This window comes from Canis lupus, chromosome 12 (genome assembly GCF_048164855.1).
Source record: "Canis lupus baileyi chromosome 12, mCanLup2.hap1, whole genome shotgun sequence".
In the NCBI taxonomy this organism is placed as follows: domain Eukaryota; kingdom Metazoa; phylum Chordata; class Mammalia; order Carnivora; family Canidae; genus Canis; species Canis lupus.
Genome location: NC_132849.1, coordinates 43,770,930 through 43,791,396, shown reverse-complemented (window position 1 = coordinate 43,791,396; position 20,467 = coordinate 43,770,930). Strand labels below are relative to the sequence as shown.

At 42.3% G+C, this 20,467-nt stretch overlaps 1 protein-coding gene across 1 annotated transcript in view; it reads right to left on the bottom strand.

Moving 5' to 3' along the window:
• Nucleotides 1–20,467, bottom strand: part of IFT172 (intraflagellar transport 172) — a 37,489-nt gene that overhangs the window by 16,680 nt on the left and 342 nt on the right. Inside the window, exons 2-18 of the mRNA XM_072771439.1 lie at nucleotides 17,170–17,313; nucleotides 16,839–16,951; nucleotides 16,361–16,400; nucleotides 16,005–16,070; nucleotides 15,713–15,792; nucleotides 15,417–15,504; nucleotides 14,304–14,518; nucleotides 13,128–13,251; nucleotides 12,634–12,729; nucleotides 10,863–11,024; nucleotides 10,497–10,550; nucleotides 10,148–10,251; nucleotides 9,886–9,971; nucleotides 6,277–6,389; nucleotides 5,289–5,456; nucleotides 1,467–1,603; nucleotides 1,193–1,300 (exon numbers count right to left, since the gene is read on the bottom strand). Coding sequence (XP_072627540.1) covers nucleotides 1,193–1,300; nucleotides 1,467–1,603; nucleotides 5,289–5,456; nucleotides 6,277–6,389; nucleotides 9,886–9,971; nucleotides 10,148–10,251; nucleotides 10,497–10,550; nucleotides 10,863–11,024; nucleotides 12,634–12,729; nucleotides 13,128–13,251; nucleotides 14,304–14,518; nucleotides 15,417–15,504; nucleotides 15,713–15,792; nucleotides 16,005–16,070; nucleotides 16,361–16,400; nucleotides 16,839–16,951; nucleotides 17,170–17,313 — 1,898 coding nt within the window. The remainder of the gene's footprint in view (nucleotides 1–1,192; nucleotides 1,301–1,466; nucleotides 1,604–5,288; nucleotides 5,457–6,276; nucleotides 6,390–9,885; nucleotides 9,972–10,147; nucleotides 10,252–10,496; nucleotides 10,551–10,862; nucleotides 11,025–12,633; nucleotides 12,730–13,127; nucleotides 13,252–14,303; nucleotides 14,519–15,416; nucleotides 15,505–15,712; nucleotides 15,793–16,004; nucleotides 16,071–16,360; nucleotides 16,401–16,838; nucleotides 16,952–17,169; nucleotides 17,314–20,467) is intronic.

Genomic DNA, 20,467 nt, shown 5'->3' with positions numbered 1-20,467 from the left:
ACAAATAATTAGTAAGCAAATAAAGATATTTCAGAGAATGAGGAGTGAAATAAAATAGTGTGAAATTACATATAAACAGTCGAGCTGGTAGTCAGAGAAGGCCTATCTGAGGGGCTGAGATCTAAACACAAGAAAACGTCAGTCATGGCAAGATGGGGAAAAATTATTCCAGGCAGAGGGAATAGTACATGTATAGGTGCCATGGAAGGAGTGAGTGTGATATGCTCAAAGGGCCCAAAGGATGCCAGGGTGGCTGGAGACTAATGGGCAAGGAGGTACCTGGTATAAGGAGGAGGCAGAGGCCCAGTACTGTAGGGCCTTAGGATACGGCAAAGAGTATGTATGGGTCTTATACTAAGTAGAACAGTAAGCTACTGGCAAGTTCTGAGAAAATAAAAAAAGACAATATCTAATTTATGGTTTAAAAAATTATCTCAGCTATTATGCGATGAATAGATGGTATGTGAGACTAAGAGACTTTTGTGACACTGCAGGTAGTTGAGGTGTGGTCTATTCTAGGGTGGAGATAGTAGAGCTGGACAGTAAAAGCTTCAGGAAATGTTCTAAAGATGCTAGGTCAGGGCCGAGGAGAAGCTGGTAGTCTAGCTGTGGGGGTATGGGAAAGAAGGGGTCCAAGAGGACTCCTGGACAAAAACAGCAGCAATTGACGTTTACTGAGCACTTAGAATCTGCACTCTTTGCACAGATTCTCTCACTTTCTTCGCTGCCACCACACTTTCTTTACTGCCCTAGGAGGTAAATTGTATTAATACCCTCATTTTACAGAGAGAAAATTGAGAAACCAAGGCTTGGAAAGGTTGGTTCACTTAGCCTAAGGTTATATAAGCTGATAGAGCCAAGATAACTCAGAGTCTAGAGTCCCAAGTTTGTCCTACTAACTACACTCCTATACCACATTCGGAAATACACATCAACTGTGGAGTGGAGGGTATGGATGTTAAAACTCTGAAAGGGCACCTACTTATAAGAAAGGGAAGCAAAAACAAGAAAAGACATGCTCCTATAACCTAGGATGGAAGAATGTTTGGAATAACTACATGAAAGGGTTCTAAGATTGTTGTTGGCATGGAAAGGAAGCTGTGCCTAGGCACTGGGAGGAGTGGCCTACTGGCACAATACCTCCTGGCTATCCTTCCTAGCTGCCCAGAACCTCGGTTCTGGTCTACCGCACCTCTCGGCAATGTGGAGCTGCCTTGCCTCTAGCGCCAGTTTGCTCAAAGTTTTCCACATTGCCTCTGTTTCAGGGGTCATTTCCAGAGTCTCCAAGAAGGCTGTTGCCCTGAAGGGAGAAGAAAAGAAAGCAATAGTCCAGCGTCAGCAAGACAAGGAGGAAAACTGGTGATGGGGCAAGGGGCAACATGGCCAGTTTTCTGGCCCATCCCAGGTCCTCCCTCCTCAGAACCAGACTCTCCCACACCCCGTGGGTTATTAGCCCAGCCTCTCACCGGGTGTAGTTGCCATCATCGATGGCTGTTCCAAATTCGATAAGGCCTTCATCCAGCGTGTAGGCAACTGTAGTCACACCTTCGGTCACCATCACCTCGGTCTTCCCCCCACCCCGTTCCAGACCTATGACATCGCCCTGTAAAATTTCAATTCCCCCACCCCAAATTCCAGGTTAGTGTTTCCACAGATGCCATCAGAGAATGGACCCACCCTTATCTAAACCCTAGTGCTCACAGACTGCGGGGAATTACAGTGGCCTTTGCCTAACATTTAGTTTCTCTCAAGCAGGTAAGAATTCCTTGTCTATGCTAATACCTTCAGGTTAAACTACACTCAGCTGTGCCCACACTAATGCCTGGAGGTAAACTGACAAAGTGTGCATCCACTTCTGCTTCCAGCTTGAGTCCTCGGTTGAAATACAACTTCAACCTGGGACATACTATTTAATGCATTTATTGCTGAATTCATCTGAAGAAATCACTAGGCATGTGGATAAAGGGGAACCCTCTTACACTGCTGGTGGGAATGCAAGCTGGTGCAGCCACTCTGGAAAACAGTATGGATGTTCCTCAAAAAGTTAAAAATAGAGCTACCCTGTGACCCAGTGATTGCACCACTAGGTATTTACCCAAAGATACAAATATAGTGATCCAAAGGGGCACCTGCACCCCAATGTTTAGAGCAAAAATGTCCACAATAGCTGAACTATGGAAAGAGTCCAGATGTCCATCAACAGGTGAATGGATAAAGATGTGGTATATATATATATACACACAATGGACTAGCACTACTCAGCCATCAAAAAAAAAAAAAAAAAAAAGAAATCTAGTCATTTGCAATGACGTGGATGGATCTAGAGGATATTATGCTGAGTGAAATAAGTCAATCACAGAAAGATAATTATCATATGATCTCATTCATATGTGGAATTTAAGAAACAAAACAGATGATCAGAGGGGAAGAAAGGAAAAAATAAAACAAGATGAAATCATTGAGGGAGATAAACCATGAGACTCTTAATCATAGGAAACAAACTGAGGGTGGTTGGAGGGGAGGGGGTTGGGGGGGACAGGGTAACTGAGTGATGGACATTAAGTGTGTGATGTAATGAGCACTGGGTGTTATATAAGACTGGCAAATCACTGACCTCTACCTCTGAAACCAATAATACATTATATGTTAATTAATTGAATTTAAATAAAATAAAAAAATCACTAGGCATGTTTCTTACCCTGTCTCCTACTGGAAGGAAGAGAGGGAAAGAGGGAGAGGAGGAGGGAGGGAGGGGAAGGAAAGGAAGTGAAGAAAAAGAAGAAAGGAGAGAGAAGGAAGGAAGGAAGGAAGGCAGGCAGGCAAGCAGGTAAGCAAGCAAGCTAGCTAAAACCTGAGCAGGGAAAAACAGAAGGAGAACAAGTGGAAAGGGTACAATTGCCCTGATGGCAAACACAGTAGCGGAAGAATAAACCAGGGATCCTCCAGCAGGATGAATCTGAGAATCCATCAGTCATGAAATCTGGGATCCTTTCTTCAGGAAAGGGAAGAAAAGTCATTAATATGCCTGATTCCTACAGAAGCAAACACTGATCATCTCTGGAGGAAAATATGTCCGTGTTAGGCCCTTGAGATTCTAACAGATTATATTCAATGTAACATGAGCTCCCAATAAAAAAAATAGTACCAAAATAAAATATAAGTGAACCACCATATAAGAGTAAACAATAACTATAGCACTTTTGGGCCTGCAAGGATTTCCAGTATTAAAAATGAGTATTAAAAATTCCAGTATTAAAAATTATGGAGTATAAATGTAAAATGTTTAAAAACCTAAAAGATGGAATGAAAAATTAAGCAAGAGACAAGAGACTATCAAAAGTGGCCAGGCTGTACTTGCTTCAGCAGCACATACTAGGAAAAATGACCAGGCAGACTGGACAAAGAACCAAATAAAACTATATGAAAAATTCAATATTTGAAGTAAAAAAAACTCAGTAAATGGTTTCAATAGCAGATGAGATGATGGTGAAAGCAAATCCTTGACCTGCAAGAAATTACCCAGAATGTAGCATGGAGTAAAAAAGAGAAAGGAAGAATAAGAGAGGTTATAGAAGCACAAAGACAGAACAAGAAATGGAACACATGCCTAATTAGAGTTCTGAGGGGGAGACTGGAGAATGCAAGAGAAGAAGCAACATTTGAAGAGCTCATGGCTGAGGAACAACTGGGTTCCTCGTAAATATGCTCTCTTACACGCATATACATGGAGCATGATGAGTAAAAGGACATTTACATGCAGATGTATTATAGTGAAGTTTCAGAGTGCTGAAAAAAAAGACTTTAAAAGCTGCAAGAAAGAAAGGACAGAAAGGGCTATTAATAAGCTTCTCAGAACAAAGGAAGTCAGTCAGTGGGACAGTATTTGTGAAAGGCTAAGAAAAACTGCCAATCTGGAATTGAGTAGGGAGTCCAAGTATCTTTCAAGAACAGGCCAAATAAAAACATTTTCAGATAATTCCATTTCAGGAATTTTCAGAAACTGAGCATTTGTCTTTATTTTTTTTTAATTAATTTATTTTTTATTAATGATAGTCACAGAGAGAGAGAGAGAGGCAGAGACATAGGCAGAGGGAGAAGCAGGTTCCATGCACCGGGAGCCCGATGTGGGATTCGATCCCGGGTCTCCAGGATCGCGCCCTGGGCCAAAGGCAGGCGCCAAACCGCTGCGCCACCCACGGATCCCCGCATTTGTCTTTAAAACACTTTCTCTCAAGGAGAAGAAAAATAACTCCAGAGGGAAGATCAATGTAAAAGAAAAAGTGAACAGAGAAACTGGTACTATGATGGTAAAAGTAAACAAGTTCTGGCTGCGTAAGAGAATAATATCTAACTTTGTGGATAACAAAATACTGAACAGGGACCTCTGGATGGCTCAGGCGTTGAGTGTCTGCCTTTAGTCTGGGGATCGAGTCCCACATCGGGCTCCCTGCCAGCAGCCTTCTCCCTCTACCTATGTCTCTGCCTCTCTCTCTCTTTCTCATGAATAAATGAAATCTTTAAACAAAATGTCAAAGGGGAGGTGATCAAAGTTAAGGTCCTCGTATCATTTGCCGGGAAGTTAGATGCTAAATAACTTGAGACTATTAATTTAAGTATATGGTAAACTTCTGAGGGTAACCACTGTAGGAATAAAATGTAAAACTACCAAAGCAAAAAGATGAAAAATGGTGTTTAAAAAAGGACAAAACAACCCCCAAGCCCCAAACTTAGTCTAAAACGAGGCAAGAAAGGAGGAAAAAAAGAGATATAGAAAAAGGACAAAAAAAAAACTCTCAAGTGCTCTACATATACCCATATCAGTCATCCCAGCCTAGCACAAGGGCTTCTCTTGTTTTCACAGTTCTTCCCAGATTTTGGAAGACCACTGGAATGTAAGTGATGCTGGCGGGATAGACAGAGTGTCTGACCTTCAGGCTGATTAAGAACGAACTCTGAATGGCGTACAACAGAGAAGCAGCACACAGGAACAGACACAGAACTGCCCTTCCCATGGAGGCTCTTCCAGCTTAAGAAAACTCATTATGAACCTGGTGAATTCCTAGGGCCACTGTAATAGGGATATTACAAGGACTTAATGTCAGGAATCTGAAGAAGGATGGTTCTGGAACCCAGGCCACTGTGGGGAAGGAGTATAAGCTTTACTTGTCAACTCTCTTACAGAGATTATGGGTGGTGGTCCAGAGAAAACCAAATAACCTTGGGAGCTTCCTCAGGGTCCTAATCAATCAGTTTGACACTATGTCTAAGGTGCTCTGGTGTCAACATACCCTAATAGAGGACATGGTGACCCTCTCAGGTGCCTCAATGTTGTACCACACACACAAGCTGTTTCGGTTCTGAGCTACCAGCACATCACTTCCTGGGACCCATTGCACGTAGGAGCAGAAGTTGAGGATCATTGTCTTAGTGCAGCTTTCAATATCGTATAGATGTAACTAAAGAAGGAAGAGGTAATACAATTAGAAGGGGATATAGAATGTTTTCTGATCTTGACCATTTCTTTAATGGTGAAATGTGGTGAACTGACCCACCAGTCAAGTAGATGCTGAATTTCAAAGTTTAATAACCTGCAACACTTGAAGTTTATGTTGACTTGGTATATGCTGACACTGGCCAATAAGAGATAACCGAGTAAGCAAAGATCTACACCCAGAAATTTAAGTTAGGGGAAGGACAGACTTTCATTCTTAGAGTAACTCTGGGCCAGGGTTGCCAGATTGGATTACAAAAGTAAGGTCACCAGGCAAATTAAATGGTCTGGAAACTTGTGATGTGGCTTTCACAGCACAATGAAAATGAAATGAATAATCACCAGACAGACTCTCTGCCCTTGAGGCTGAGCTCTTTGGTGTACTTCATTGAGATCAGAGTCAATAAAGGGCTCATGAGGGACTTTCCTCAAGCCAGCTTTAATTCTGTCAGATAAGTGTAGCTGAAGGACACTGGAACGAGTGTGGGTAAAGGTCAGCTAGGCATGTGGAGGTGATGCAGTTTCACGAGGGCAAAGATTTGTGAAGTAAGAGAGAAACCAGCTCCCAAATTCCCCTCTGGACTTTGGTGCCATCTCCTTAAGGGTAATATAGGTTGGGCTATGATGTCAGCCCAATGTTGATTCTTCTGTGCCTTTTGCTATGTTAATGGCACAGCACCAAAAAATTATGTCCATCCTGCCCCCTACAATCCCTGATAGCAGGTACTACCACATCCTCTATGGACTGACTACTCAATGGCTAAGGCCTTAGTAACCCTCCTTACACGAAGTTTCCGGTCCCTGAAGAGAAGCTTGTGCCCAGTTTCATTAAGTTCCAGCCAATCCACACGGCTGTCGTGGCTGATGGTGCCAATGTTGTAGCCACCAATCAGATCCACTACGAAGTAAAGGAGACGGGCGTTAAGAAGACAGATTCCACAAAATCATATATAGGACACGAGGCAGCCTGCAAAAGTCTTGCCTTCAATTGTATGCTGGGCTTTAAGAATGATGCATCAGTCTACGGTTATGAGGAATGCAAACAGTCAATAAAACATAATTTTGCTAAGGTGCTTACAATACTAGATTTCTACTAAAATTTAACTCTGTAGTTAACTCCAAAGGTCTAGATGTGTCAAGAAATGTGATTCCTCTCTGGGATTCTTGGGGTTGTCTCATAGCCCATCAGAACAGATCAGAGCAACTGGCTTCTGTTACTCACAAAATCCTCTGGAAGGCAGCATTGAGCACATTAAGAAAGAGCCCTATTCCTATTCCAGCACGCCAATGAGAGAAAGCTGATGGATGAGATGACCTTCATGAACATTTTTGCTACAAGGAGTTGCCTTCACTTTGAGTGCCTATGATGTAAGAGTACTGAGAGGTCAACAGTGGTGAAGGCCCACAGACAAAACAGGAGGAACCTCTGACTCAAGTTAGGTTGATCATGCTGAGGATGAGTATTTTAGTTTGGTGTGAATTTTGTAGACAATATAGGAAATGATCACACTTAGACCACTCAGCATTGGCTAGGATGCTTTCAGGGGGTCTCCTGAACACAGCCCATTAACTACTCTTATTTGTATACATTACCAGCGTGCAATGTCCTGCCTTTGTTATACATGCTGAAGCTAAAGGCCAAATGCCAGCTAATGTCTACAACTGGGAAGACCAACTTAAAAATGAAATTTCCTTTAATTAAAATGCAACATGATAAAGCCGTATGTTTTAAAGTCCCAATTTCTAAGTAGAAGCATAAAATACTAGAGCTATGGGGACCCTATTTCTGTGAACACCCTGAAATCACACACAAAATCGTATGTTTATGTATGTTCTTCTGGGAAAGGATCTATGATTTTAATTAGATATTCAAAGAGGCTGGTAACAAAAAAGGTTAAGAGAAGAACTCTGTCATTTTATACACTACTGAAGATGAGCCCTGTGGAGTGGGGTGACTTGTCCAAAGTCTCACAGAACATTATTGCCACTGGAACATAGGGCCACCAGACTATATTATTTCTATTATAGATACTTACATTTCTGAGCTCAATCATCTGATGTGATATATAAAATTCATGAAATATAAAAGTATCTTAAGAACAGACTCATATATTTGGAAACTTGATTTATAAGAGGTGACATTACAAATTTGTGAGTACAGAATGGACTTCCAATAAATGGTTAAACATGGAAAAAGTAAAACATGATCTATACCCACATTATGCACAAAAATTAATTCCAGGTGAAAGTAAATTTTAAAAAATTAAAGGAGGGAGTAGAAAACTTTTTCTTTTTTATTTTTTTTTAAGATTTTATTTATTTATTCATAGAGACACAGATAGAGAATGAGAGGCAGAGACACAGGCAGAGGGAGAAGCAGGCTCCATGCAGAGAGCCCGACGTGGGACTGGATCCAGGGTCTCCAGGATCATGCCCTGGGCTGCAGGCGGTGCTAAACCGCTGCGCCACCGGGGCTGCCCAACTTTTTCTCTTTTAAAGTTTTGTTTAAGTAATCTCTACACTCAACATGGGGCTTGAACTCATGACCCCGAGATCAAAAGTCACATGCTCCTTTGAGCCAGCCAGGTGCCTCAAGGAAACTTCTTAAACAAGACCTCAAAAATCACAAACTATTTCTTAAAAAGTGATTAAATGGGCAGCCTGGGTGGCTCAGGGGTTTAGCGCCACCTTCAGTCCAGGGCGTGGTCCTGGAGACCCGGGATAGAGTCCCATGTCAGGCTCCCTGCATGGAGCCTGCTTCTCCCTCTGCCTGTGTCTCTGCCTCTCTTTCTTTGTGTGTCTCTATGAATAAATAAATAAAATCTTTTTTTAAAAAAGTGATTAAATGAACCACATTAAAATTAAAAATGTCTGAACACTAAAAGAGGCTAAGACAAAATATCCACAATATAAATGACCATCAAAGGCTAGATACGCACATACACAGAAATCCTTCAAGTCAATAAGGAAGAGATAACCTGATCTTAAAAATAGGCAAGGGAGGGGATCCCTGGGTGGCTCAGCGGTTTGGCGCCTGCCTTTGGCTCAGGGCACGATCCTGCAGTCCCGGGATCGAGTACCGCATCAGGCTCCTTGCACGGAGCCTGCTTCTCCCTCTGCCTGTGTCTCTGCCTCTCTCTTTCTCTATGTCTATCATGAATAAATAAAACCTTCAAATAAATAAAGTATTAAAAAAATAGGAAAGGGATAAGAACTGGCAATACGCAGAAGAAGAAATCCAAATGGCCAATGAACAAATGAACAACAGAAATTAATACAATGAGATATTATTTCATGTATGTCAGATTGAGCCAAATTATGAAATCAGGCAATTCTGAGTATTGAAGAGAATGCAGAACACTGGGACCTCTAACTGTTGGTGGGAATGTAAATTGGTACAATCTCTTTGGAGAGCAATTTGGAAATATTTAGTGAAATTGCAGATGTACCTCTTCTATGATTCAGCAGTTCCACCTAGGTGTAAATCTTAGAGAACCAAAATAGTAGAAACAGTGAAAAACCAACTTACATGTCCCTCAATAAGAGAAGAGCTAAAAGATCCAAAGTAAATATAATGAAAGGTCAGGACATGATAGAACTGGGTGTGGGTACGCAAGTAATAATAATATTATTAATAGCTAACATTTGTTGCTTATTATGTGCCAGACATTAATCTGAGTGCTTTTCATATAAGATAGGTACTATTTTTTTAAAGGTAGTTACTATTTTTATCCCCATTTTGTGGTTGAAGAAATTGAGATATAGAAAGGGTAAGGAACTTACCTAAGATCACACAGAAGTGGAGAGGTTTGACTCCAGACCCTTGTTCTTACCAACTATGCTATATGGATATGTTATTCTCTATATTTCTTAGGAAATACTATGCTATTCTATATGCATTTTTCTGTGCTTAAAACATTTCATGATACAGAGTTAACTATTAATATACAAAATAAGATTTATTTATGTGAACATTTGTGAAATTCAAATAAAGTTTGTCATCACTGGCTACTAATGACAAAGTCTACAGAAAATAAGTCCCCTTCAAGTTGTAATTGTCTATTATCCTAGGAAATCTAAACAGGAAAATTCATAAATTCACGAATGTTTCCTCTCTAAATTTATAATTTCCAACCCTAAGATACATGCCTAAAGAACAGGAATAATTGTATGGACAGGCCAATATATGTAACAGTGTATCTGTATCTATATATCTAGATACAAACTCACAGACATGGATTTGTACATTTCACATATCCTCTGTAAGAGCGGGGTCACATATTTACCTGGTGCCTCTCAGAAACCTGGATTCTCCACTGTACACAATCTTGTGATATGGAAGTGTATTGTAAATATCTATTTTGTTATCAGAATTATGAGAGAGTCTTACTCACCTATAGCAATAGTTTTAATATCAACAAGATAAGCCAATTTCTTATTGTCTTCCATTCCTCGCTGACGCCTCTCATTAATGCGGACGCTGAAACATGAAGGGTGAGGTAAGGTGGAATGAGCTTGGGCCATCAAGATGTTTATCAAGGGCCCCGAAGTAACACATGGGATGCAGTTTTTAGATTCATCTTCAGGACCACGAGTTAAAAGTTAAAAAAGGAATTCTTTTAGGTTTCAAAAATTTAGAGAACCTTTTGGGGTTACCTGATGAGGTGGGGGTTCATGAACTCAGTACGTACAGAACCCAGGGTATCATTACTCCCATACTCCACTAGAGTTAGCTCTCCAGCATTGAAGATCATACACACCTGGGGATGAATGGAAGAGTCATGTGGTGGGAAGTTTACATGAAGAGAGAGACCAAAGTAGTAGAGGGAGGTATCCTGCTAGTTCAAAGTGACTCCCACTTTTCTCTTTATTCTGTTCCTCTGCCTACTTCACTCTCCCTTCTTTATCTGCTCTCTTCTCAACCCCTGGCCATTTGCTATCCTTCTGACATAGGAGCTAGAAGGAGGTTTATTGAGATGGTGATGGTTAATCAAGCTCTACTCACATTTTCATTTTCAAAGAAATACTTCTCATTGCCCCCAGATCCCTGCCAAGCAACCTGTAAGGGAGGGAGAAGACATAAGGAACAATGTGGATAACTATCCAAGACAATGCTGAAAGAATGACAGGGGAGGAGGCAGAGAGACTGAGTTCAGGACAGTCTTGATATTGCACAAAAGAGATGCTGGGTCAGATTTTACCCTACGTTTCTCGGTCTCTGAGAGATGAGGTAAAAATAGCCCAATGGTGGGGATTCACAGTCCAGAATTCCCCAACCCCAGCATGTTACATCTTTCCCCCTCAGGACCCTGGCTCCCTTGAAGTAGCAACTCAAGATACTGATTCCCACCCCTCCATTCATGGTTCCTACCTCACTGAGGCGATTAGTGTTCAGGTCCCCCAGCAGCAGTGTGTCTGATGTGTGGGCCACCAGATAACGTTCCTTTCCCAGGATTTTCACCTCTTCCACTTCATAACCATAGTGTGACTTGAGTACCACTCGGGTCCCCGATGACAGGTTCTTCACAATCACCTTGGAAGGTACAAGTCTGATCTCCCAATCCCAAAGAGGGGTGAACATGCTGTGCCCCTTCTCCACTCCAGTATCAAACTAATAAAGCTAGTATCTTTAATATTACCTAGCCTAGGTTATTGTTGGTAAAAATAACACCTCACATTCACATGGTGCTTTACTATTTATGAATGCTTTCAAAGATTCTCTCGATACTTATAACACATAATATATAATACATATGGGGCAAAACCAATCATTCTCTCTACATCTCTATACCTCTTGTGAAAGTGTTTGTGATTACTTTAATCACATGTACAATACTGTCGTTTCATAAACCTGTTTCCTTTGCTAGAATGATCTTGATTAAGGAACACTATACTACAGATAATTATCTTTGTATTCTCAATACCTAACAGTGCTCACACATAGAGAATGGATAGAAAATGAAAGAATGGGGGCATCTGGTTGGCTCAGTCCAGGAGCATGTAACTCTTGATTTCAGGGTTGTGGGTTCAAGCCCCATGTTGGGTGTAGAAATTACTTAAAGATAAAATCTTAAAGAAAAACAAGAGGGAGCGCCTGAGTGGCTCAGTTGGTTAAGCATCTGCATTTGGTTCAGGTCATGGTCTTAGGGTCTTGGGATCGAGCCCTGCATTGAGCCCCACATCAGGCTCCCTGCTCACTGGGGAGCCTGCTGCTCCCTCTCCCCCTACCCACATTCATGCTCTCTCTATAATTAAAGTACATAAAATCTTAAAAAAAGAAAAAAAGAAGAGACCAACAAATAATAAATGGAATGAAAAAAGGATAGAGGTAGAGAAAAGAGAAAAGTGGTCTCAGAAACTAAGAATTACCTTACAACGTCATACACAGTGAGTTCAGAGGCCCTAAAGCAATGCTATTCACGTGCATAATTCTAAGCTCCTCAATTGACTGCATATAGGTAGTAAAAATTTTTTTTCTTTCTTTTTTTTTTTTGTTTAGAGGGACAGTTAATAGGTTGAGAGAGAGGGAGACAGAAAATCTAAGCAGGCTCCATACCCAGCCCAGAGCCTGATGCGGGGCTTGAGCTCACAAACCTGAGATCATGACTTGAGCCAAAACCAAGAGTCTGACACTTAACTCACTGAGTCACCCAGACACTCCAGGTAGTAAAATTTTATTTTATTTTTTAAAATTTATTTATTTATGATAGTCAGAGAGAGAGAGAGAGAGAGAGAGAGAGAGAGAGAGAGGCAGAGACACAGGCAGAGACACAAGCAGAGGGAGAAGCAGGCTCCATGCACTGGGAGCCCGATGTGGGACTCGATCCCGGGTCTCCAGGATCGTGCCCTGGGCCAAAGGCAGGCGCCAAACCGCTGCGCCACCCAGGGATCCCGGTAGTAAAATTTTAAACTAGGAAGATGTAAGTGGCAATCTCTGTACCCCTTAGGTCTGGTGTTTAAATCTTTTCTTATAATAAGCCGAAAGTACAATAACTTCGAAAGTTGCCCAACACATTCTGTTCTCTAGAACGGCTCTGCCAGGGGTTAAATTTGACACTGTCTGTGTCCAGAAGGCAAGAAAGCATCACAAGGATGAATGAACGCTGGTAAGATCTTGGCATAGCAGGCTATCAGCTGCTTACCTGGCTAGGTCCCACATACGTCAACTCAAACTTATTCTTATAAATGCTCCTCCGGAGGCAGCAGTCAAACTGTTCCACTCCACCACAGAGTGTGCCCTAGAAGGGAGGTTGAGAACATAAAAGGTAACAGGCATGGGGAGGATATCTAGAGACATTCTCAAAACCTAGGTTCTAGAATCTAGAGAAGAGTTGGCAGTAAAAGGGCTGGCAGTTTTTGGAAGTACCAGATGGGAAGAGGTGGCAACCATAGGACTCAAGGATAGTGATGGGATGAAAGGGAGAAATCAGCCCTGCCTACAGAATTCTTTGTCTCTTTTGGCTTCCAATAAAGTGTGAATTTCTCTTTCCTGCCTTTAATGTCATATTTTTAGGTTGGAGTCAAAAGGGAAGAGGAGATTCTCTAGTTTCAGGACAGAGTGCTTTAGGAGAAGGCAGGATTTTTCCTAGTTTGGAGAAAGTCACCCATGCAGAAAGGGACTACTAGTGAAACACACCGCACAGAGTCGTGAGCCATCCCGTTTCCAGGCCAAGGCAGTGACGGTGTATAAGTTGGCAATCTCCTTGGGCTTTGCCTCTTCCCAGACGCTTCTTCGAGGGCTCCAGTTGAGCACCCGAAGTCTGAAATTAAGTAGGTGGTTTTTAGAAGAAATGGAGGCTGAGCAAAAGAGTTGAAATAGGTGGGTAACTGAAGGAGATGAGTCTTGCTGTATTAGAGAAGGAAGTAAAAGAGAACACACAAGCTAAGTAATTTCACTGGAGAGGACAAAAAGGTTCAAAGGAAGGAAGCTGGGAAAATCCAAGTCAAAAGTAAAATGGAGTAAGAATGATGGGAGCGGAGAAAACAAAAAGGAGATCTTAGCTTGTGAGAAAAATAAGCTGTCAGCAATAGAAAAATAAGGAAAAAGAAAAGAGAAACAGTAAGAAACAGAAAAAGGAAGGAGGAAACACACATGAGATTGACAAAGGGTTGACAAAGCTGATGAGAGAAGACCCAGACCTAGCTGTTTATTTACTGTTCCATCCATCCCTCCATTCATTCGCCAAACATTTAAGTATAGGTTATATATTAGATGTTAATTTGGGCACTGGAGATTAAAAAAAAAAAAAGAATAGGTCCTCTTCTCAAGGGCATCTCAATTTTGCCAGATAGCTATAAACACAAAGTGTAATATAATGTGAGAAACATGGGACGCCTGAGTGGCTCAGTGGTTGAGCATCTGCCTTCAGCTCAGGGTGTGATTCTGGAGTCCCGGGATCAAGTACCACATCTGGCTCCCTGCATGAAGCCTGCTTCTCCCTCTGTGTCTCTGCCTCTCTATCTCGGTGTCTCTCATGAATAAATAAATAAAATCTTAAAAAAGTAATAATGTGACAAACACTAAGCCAGTGGTCTGAAAAGAGGCAATAGTCATACAAAGAGAATAGAGATGAATTCGACTGTGGAGTCCCAGAGAGAGGCACAGAGACAAAATCCTGGTGCATTCTGGAACTGCCAGAGTGCCAACGGATGGTGGGAGCAGGAAAAAGGAAGTGTGTGAATTAAAAGTTGAGGATCTCTTTCAATATCCACTTGATTCTCATCCAGTTTCCCACTCTGGTTGAGAATAACTGGCTAAAGCAGAGTGTACATAGGGAAAGCAGACAAAAGATGCACATGGAAAGGGACCCACCTGTCATAACTTCCCAACACAACAGACTGGCCTCCAGGACTTGCGGCGGCTGTGGTGAACTCCCGCTCATTAGGGTCACGGCTGTAATCGAAAGTTTGTAGTACATGGCCTTCCTTCCCATAGGCCACAATCCTCCGATCACAGCCTGCAGCCACGATGCTGTTGGTTGCCCAAGCCAAGGCATAGGGTGGGCATGGGTGGTTAACCAACTTCCCCTAAGACAGAAGGGGAGCATTTCAATCACTAATTCTGACAGCTCCAGTTGGGCATTTCTCCTTTCTAGCACCTAACACGCTCACTCTGATCAACCTACTCTGTGTAAATCTTTCAACATTTTCCCACACCAACACATCCTAATCTGGAGGACTTCACAAATTGTCTTTCTGTTTTATATTGTCACACACATATGTATGACATACATACATGCTTATTGACATTGTGCTCAAGAGGAAGCCTCAAAATACATGTTGGAGTCCTTTAAAAAAAAATCTATAAAGCCTCCAAGGAAGATATCCTAGACATTGACCAACGTTGGGTAGGCCCACAGGGAGCATATGACTCTTATTTTTAGGGGAAATAAATTTAATTATTACATGAGTAATTTTTTTTTTTTTTGAGCTTTAGCTATTTAAGTAATCTCTACACCCAACATGGGGCTCGAACTCACAACCTTGAGATCAAGATTCACATGCTCCACCAACTGAGCCAGAAAGGCGCCCTATGCAAATAATTCTTAATATAAGGTATTCAAACAACAGAGAATTATAGAGAGTAAATTATGAACATTTCATTTATCCCCCATCTTTTCCCTCTCGAGAGTAAATGACTTTTTTCCCTTATGAATTTGTATACATAAATATACTTTTTACATAGATGAGAATAATTTTTACTTTCCCTTACTCTCAGAATCCCTTCCACTTGACTCCCTCTTTCCCACAAGTATTAAGCTCTAGCCTCCTGAACACAAATTCTCTCTGTGGCTGTATCCAAATGGCCCCCCTCCCACCTCTCTCCTCTAGCTACCTCCCCTAGCACATCAATCTTAATGTCTGCCCTCCTCTAGAAGGGGTCTTGGGCTTCCTTACCCCATGACACAGCATGCTTTAATCATACCTGTGACTCTCCAGAGCCTTCATCATCAAAGAAATATCTAACAATGGTGCCATCTGCATGACCAGAGAGAATTCCTTTCCCAGAGCAACTAAAAAGGGGAAGAGGAGTCAAGGAAAGAGATTATTCTGTCTCACCAAGGAATCCCCTTTCTCTGTCAAACATCACCCTATCTGGCCTTCCTGCTACCAGTCCTACCAGTCCTCTTCACCTTCCATATTACAGTGTCCCAGTCCCAACATCCGCATCACCTCTTCCTACAATTCCAAGCTCTTAGGATACTGAACTTCCTTACTTACTTTGTTGTCAGTGATACCACGTAAGAATCTGTCCCATAGATGGTAGATGATTTATTAGTTTTAGTGTTTGCTAAACGAACCTGGAAACGGGAAAATGGATACAAGTCTGATTGGGCTACTTTCAATCCCACCAAGATCCTAAAGAAAGAAAAATAAATAACAAAAAAACTGGTCCTTCTGCATTCTCCCCCAATACACAACTTGACCCTAAGGGAGAAATTTAACCATATTTCTCTTTCCAGAACCATTATCTCCACCCACCACCTCTCCTGTGTTTCTCTTCCTCTGTTACCTTCCCTTCAGCCAGTCCAAAGACAATGATGTGCTCCGCTGGCCACTGCAGACAAGTGACAGCACTCTGTAAGAAGAAAATCATGAAAAGGATAATCCTGTCTATGTAGTTTATCACATTTCTAACAAACTGAACCCCCTGCCACATGCCACCACCCCAGTTGCCTATAGGGGAGAAGACACAACTGGGCTCAAGGAGGAAAGCAAATGAGGATGAGCAGCCAGGCAGCACCATCCTTGTAGTTGGAAAAGTCAGATTCATATGTTAAAAAAATGCAACTCCTGGTTAATTTGTAAGTAGATATATTGATACATGTTCGTTCATCCTAATCTCCCAGAAACAGGTCTGGACTTTACCGTCTGGATGAATTTGTTACAGATGACTTTCTTGTCACCCCTGCCAAATAAAAGGAGGGAAAGCATATTAAAAACACTTTCATAAATAAATTGCCACATATGATGCTGGGGGAAGGGAAGAGAGCACAGACACCTTCCCTGCTCCCCTAGTGTTTCCTACCATTCCACAGGAGCCCTGAAAGGAGGCATAAGATGTAGCCTGAGCAGCTTTGGAACAATAACAAAGATGCTCTACCACCATGGTCTCTCCAGAACCTCACAGGCCCTCATGTTGACCTTAGGCTGATTCCACCAGGGATGGGATCTCAGAACACATGGAGCAAGCAAAGGTAGGGAAGCAACGACAGGCTCTAGAGGGCCTTTGTCCATGTCCCAGCTTGGATTATCATCTTCTCCACTCCCCCTTCCCCAATGAGGCATTTCTTCCTGCCCTCTCCTTCTTTTCTAGGTCACCCCATCTCCCAGTCTCTATTCTCACCAATCTTCTCCAATCTTGTACACATAGATGATGTTGTCGGTCTGTCCTATGGCAATTTTAGTGGAATCAGGAGAAAAAGCCATGCCTTTCACCATATAGCTCTTCCTGCCATACTAAGGGTTAAAAAAAGAAAAAAAAAGTAATGAGTACACATGAAAGAGAAAAGAGAAGAAGAGGTGTATGTGTGATTATAATGAGCTTGAGGGATTTGTCCTGAGAAAAGAAGAGGCAGGCCATTTCCAATGCCGAAGGCTGGGGAGTCAATTATGAAGTTTTCCAGATTTCTAAGGCCCCATCAACAGGTTAAGTACACACAGAGTACTCTCTTCACCTTCATGTCAGCTGGTTTGGTGGAAAATTTGTCTCTCCGCTCCCCATGCTCATCATATAGCAACACCACTCGGTCCACTGTGCAGACAGCAAATTTGGCATTGTTGTGGGACCAAGCCATGCAGGTCACCTTCGCAGCTCCATCCTGCAGAGACAGCGGGGGGAAAAAATAAACCTAGATGCTCTTCTAGAACAACAAAAGTTTTCTAGTTCCTTTAGTTCTAGTGTGATTTGGTCAATTTTCCTCATCATAGTCCTTAAAATAAACAGATGTTTGTGATGCATCCTGGTCTCCAAGAAGATAAAACCCTGGACCAGGAGAACAAGGGGCTTTAGCAAACTATTAGGCAAATGCACTAAGAGGTGGCATGCTAAATCAACTGTACCAATGTGCCCCTGCAATGGCCTCACTCTCTCATATCCTAGGACTGCTACTGAAATAAATTCAATTGGTCTGATAGGTCTTTTTAAAAAAATAAGTTTTGGTCTTTAGTCATTCATTCAATATTTTTTGAATACCTTATTGAGAAAGGCATGTGGCCAGGAACTGAGAGGGGGACAAAGAACAAAACATGGTCCTTGTCCCAGGCTAATAAGATGGAGCAAAACCAGGGGCACCTGGGCGGCTCAACAACAGTTGAACGTCTGCCTTTGGCTCAGCACATGAACCCTGGGGTCCTGGGATCAAGTCCCGCATTGGGCTCCCCCACAGGGAGCCTGCTTCTCCCCCTGCCTATGTCTCTGCCTCTCTCTGTGTGTCTCTCAAGAATAAATGGATGAAATCTTAAAAAAAAAAAAAAAAAGATGGGTACAAAAACAGGAAAACTCCCGTAAGAGAGGCATATACAAAGCATGGTAATAGTTTGGAGAAGCCTAAGGTAATTTTATGTTTAAATGATCAACTTTGGGGGATCCCTGGGTGGCGCAGCGGTTTAGCGCCTGCCTTTGGCCCAGGGCGCGATCCTGGAGATTCGGGATCGAATCCCACATCGGGCTCCCGGTGCATGGAGCCTGCTTCTCCCTCTGCCTGTGTCTCTGCCTCTCTCTCTGTGTGCCTATCATAAGTAAATAAAAATTAAAAAAAAATAAAATAAATGATCAACTTTGGGACACCTGGGTGGCTCAGTGGTTAAGCATCTGCCTTCAGCTCAGGGCATGATCCCAGATTCCCGAGATCAAGTCCCACATTGGGCTCCTTGCATGGAGCCTGCTTCTCCTTCCTCTGCCAGTGTCTCTGCCTCTCTTTCTGTCTCTCTCATGAATAAATAAAATCTTGAAAAAAATAAATGATCAACTTTAAGCTTTGAAGAATGGATGCAGTTAAGTGAGAGGAATTATCTGAGGTAGAAGGAATGATATGAGCAAAGGCAAGTCTGGTCAAGAAATAATAATTTAATTTAGCTGCAACTACCTTGCAAATAGAACAGAGGAGGTAAGGCAGGAAAGACAGTGAGTCCAGCTCAAGAAAGATCTTTGAAATTTGGCCAAGGAGTTTGGGCTTATTTCGTGGGAAAGGGAGAGACAGTGAAAGTTCCAGAATAGGGAGTAAGACAATTAGAGTTGAGACTTAGGATGAATATGCCGCCCGGTTAGTTTTTTTGGATCCCCCCTCCCCCGCCCAAGGACTATGCACTGCACAGAAGCCCAATTTAGAAGTGACCATCTCCCAGTGAATTATTTTTGCCACATCTGTCTGCCACCAGCCCTGGTCCTCACTTAATGGTTCTGCACTAAGGATTTCCCTCCTTGAAATTAAACATTTAGCTTCTGCTCCAATTGCATGATTAATTACTTGGGCTCTAGAGCTCTGGTTTCAAACTTTGTTAATTTTCACTCCTAATCCACTTACCTGTGAAGTCAGAGATTTAAAAAAAAAATGCTTTCTTTATCAAAATTCTCAGAGTCAGAATATAGCCACACCACCACCTTCACCACCCTCCAACTCTTGATTAAATTAGGTTTGAAGGGCTCCTCAATAACCATTGTTCATCTTCCTTCATCATTTTGCCAACTCTGGGCATTCGCCCTTCCCTGCATCATGACATCCTATTTTCAAAGACTGAAGGAGGTTTTCATTTTCAATAATTCCATTAGGGTAAAGAAATCTTTAAATTACATTTTCAGGGGCAGTTTACTGAGCCAATGAGTACACTTCTCTTTTCTTCTCATTTCCCTCTGTTCTTTTTTTTTTTTTTTTAAGTTTCAGTTTATTTATGATAGTCACACACAGAGAGAGAGAGAGAGAGAGAGAGAGAGAGAGAGGCAGAGACATAGGCAGAGGGAGAAGCAGGCTCCATGCACCGGGAGCCCGACGTGGGATTCGATCCCGGGTCCCCAGGATCGCGCCCTGGGCCAACGGCAGGCGCCAAACCGTTGTGCCACCCAGGGATCCCCATTTCCCTCTGTTCTAATGCCACAACTTCTGTGAAGCCTTCCTGATTCCTCACAGCAGTCGTAAGGATTACATGAGGTAGGGAACAGAATAATGAAAGCTAATCTTTAACAAGATCTTACCACAGGCTAGGCACTTTGATAAGTGCTTAATATGCACTCTCCTTTTACCTCATAACGCTGAGACAGATGCCATTTTTGGGTACATCTTACAACCAGAAACTTGAGGTTCAGAAAGGTTAAGTAATCTGCTCAGGTTTACATACACAGTTTAGAAGTGGCAGAACCAAGATTTAAGTCCACGTATGTCTGATTCCACAAACCACAATCTTAACAACTAATGCTGCCCTGCTACCTATTAAACATTCACTTGTGACAGATATTTTCACTAGCTTTGTATGATTTTGTCCTTTGAATTTTGCTCTCCTCTCTTGTCTATCAGTTTTAATACTGCTTTTAAGTTTGCAATGGCCTTTGTGTACATTACTTCCTTTAACTCTTCCTCCAAATCCCCCTCAGGTTGCTAATTATTGTTACTCCCGTTTTCCACTCAGAGACTTTGTGTGACGAGGGCCAAAGTCAGCGGTATTGGGTCATTTATTTAAAGTAGAGCTGGCCCTGGGACTTGGATTCTGGTCTCCCAGCTCCAAAACGCAGCCTTTCTTTAGCATGGTTCCTCCCCCAGGGCCCCGCCTCTTCTGAATCTGAAATCTTCATCATCAGAATGAACGTGAGGTCTTCTGCACCCCTCCTCTGGGGCTTGCACCTAGAGCCCTCGTTTCTTTGGGTGCAGACTTAGGCTCGTAGTTTACAAGCGCGCCCACCACGGGGCCTCCTCGTCCACAACTGACGTTAAATGAACGGGCATGAAAGCTACCGAGGCTAAGAGGCCCGTCTCGCCTACTGCA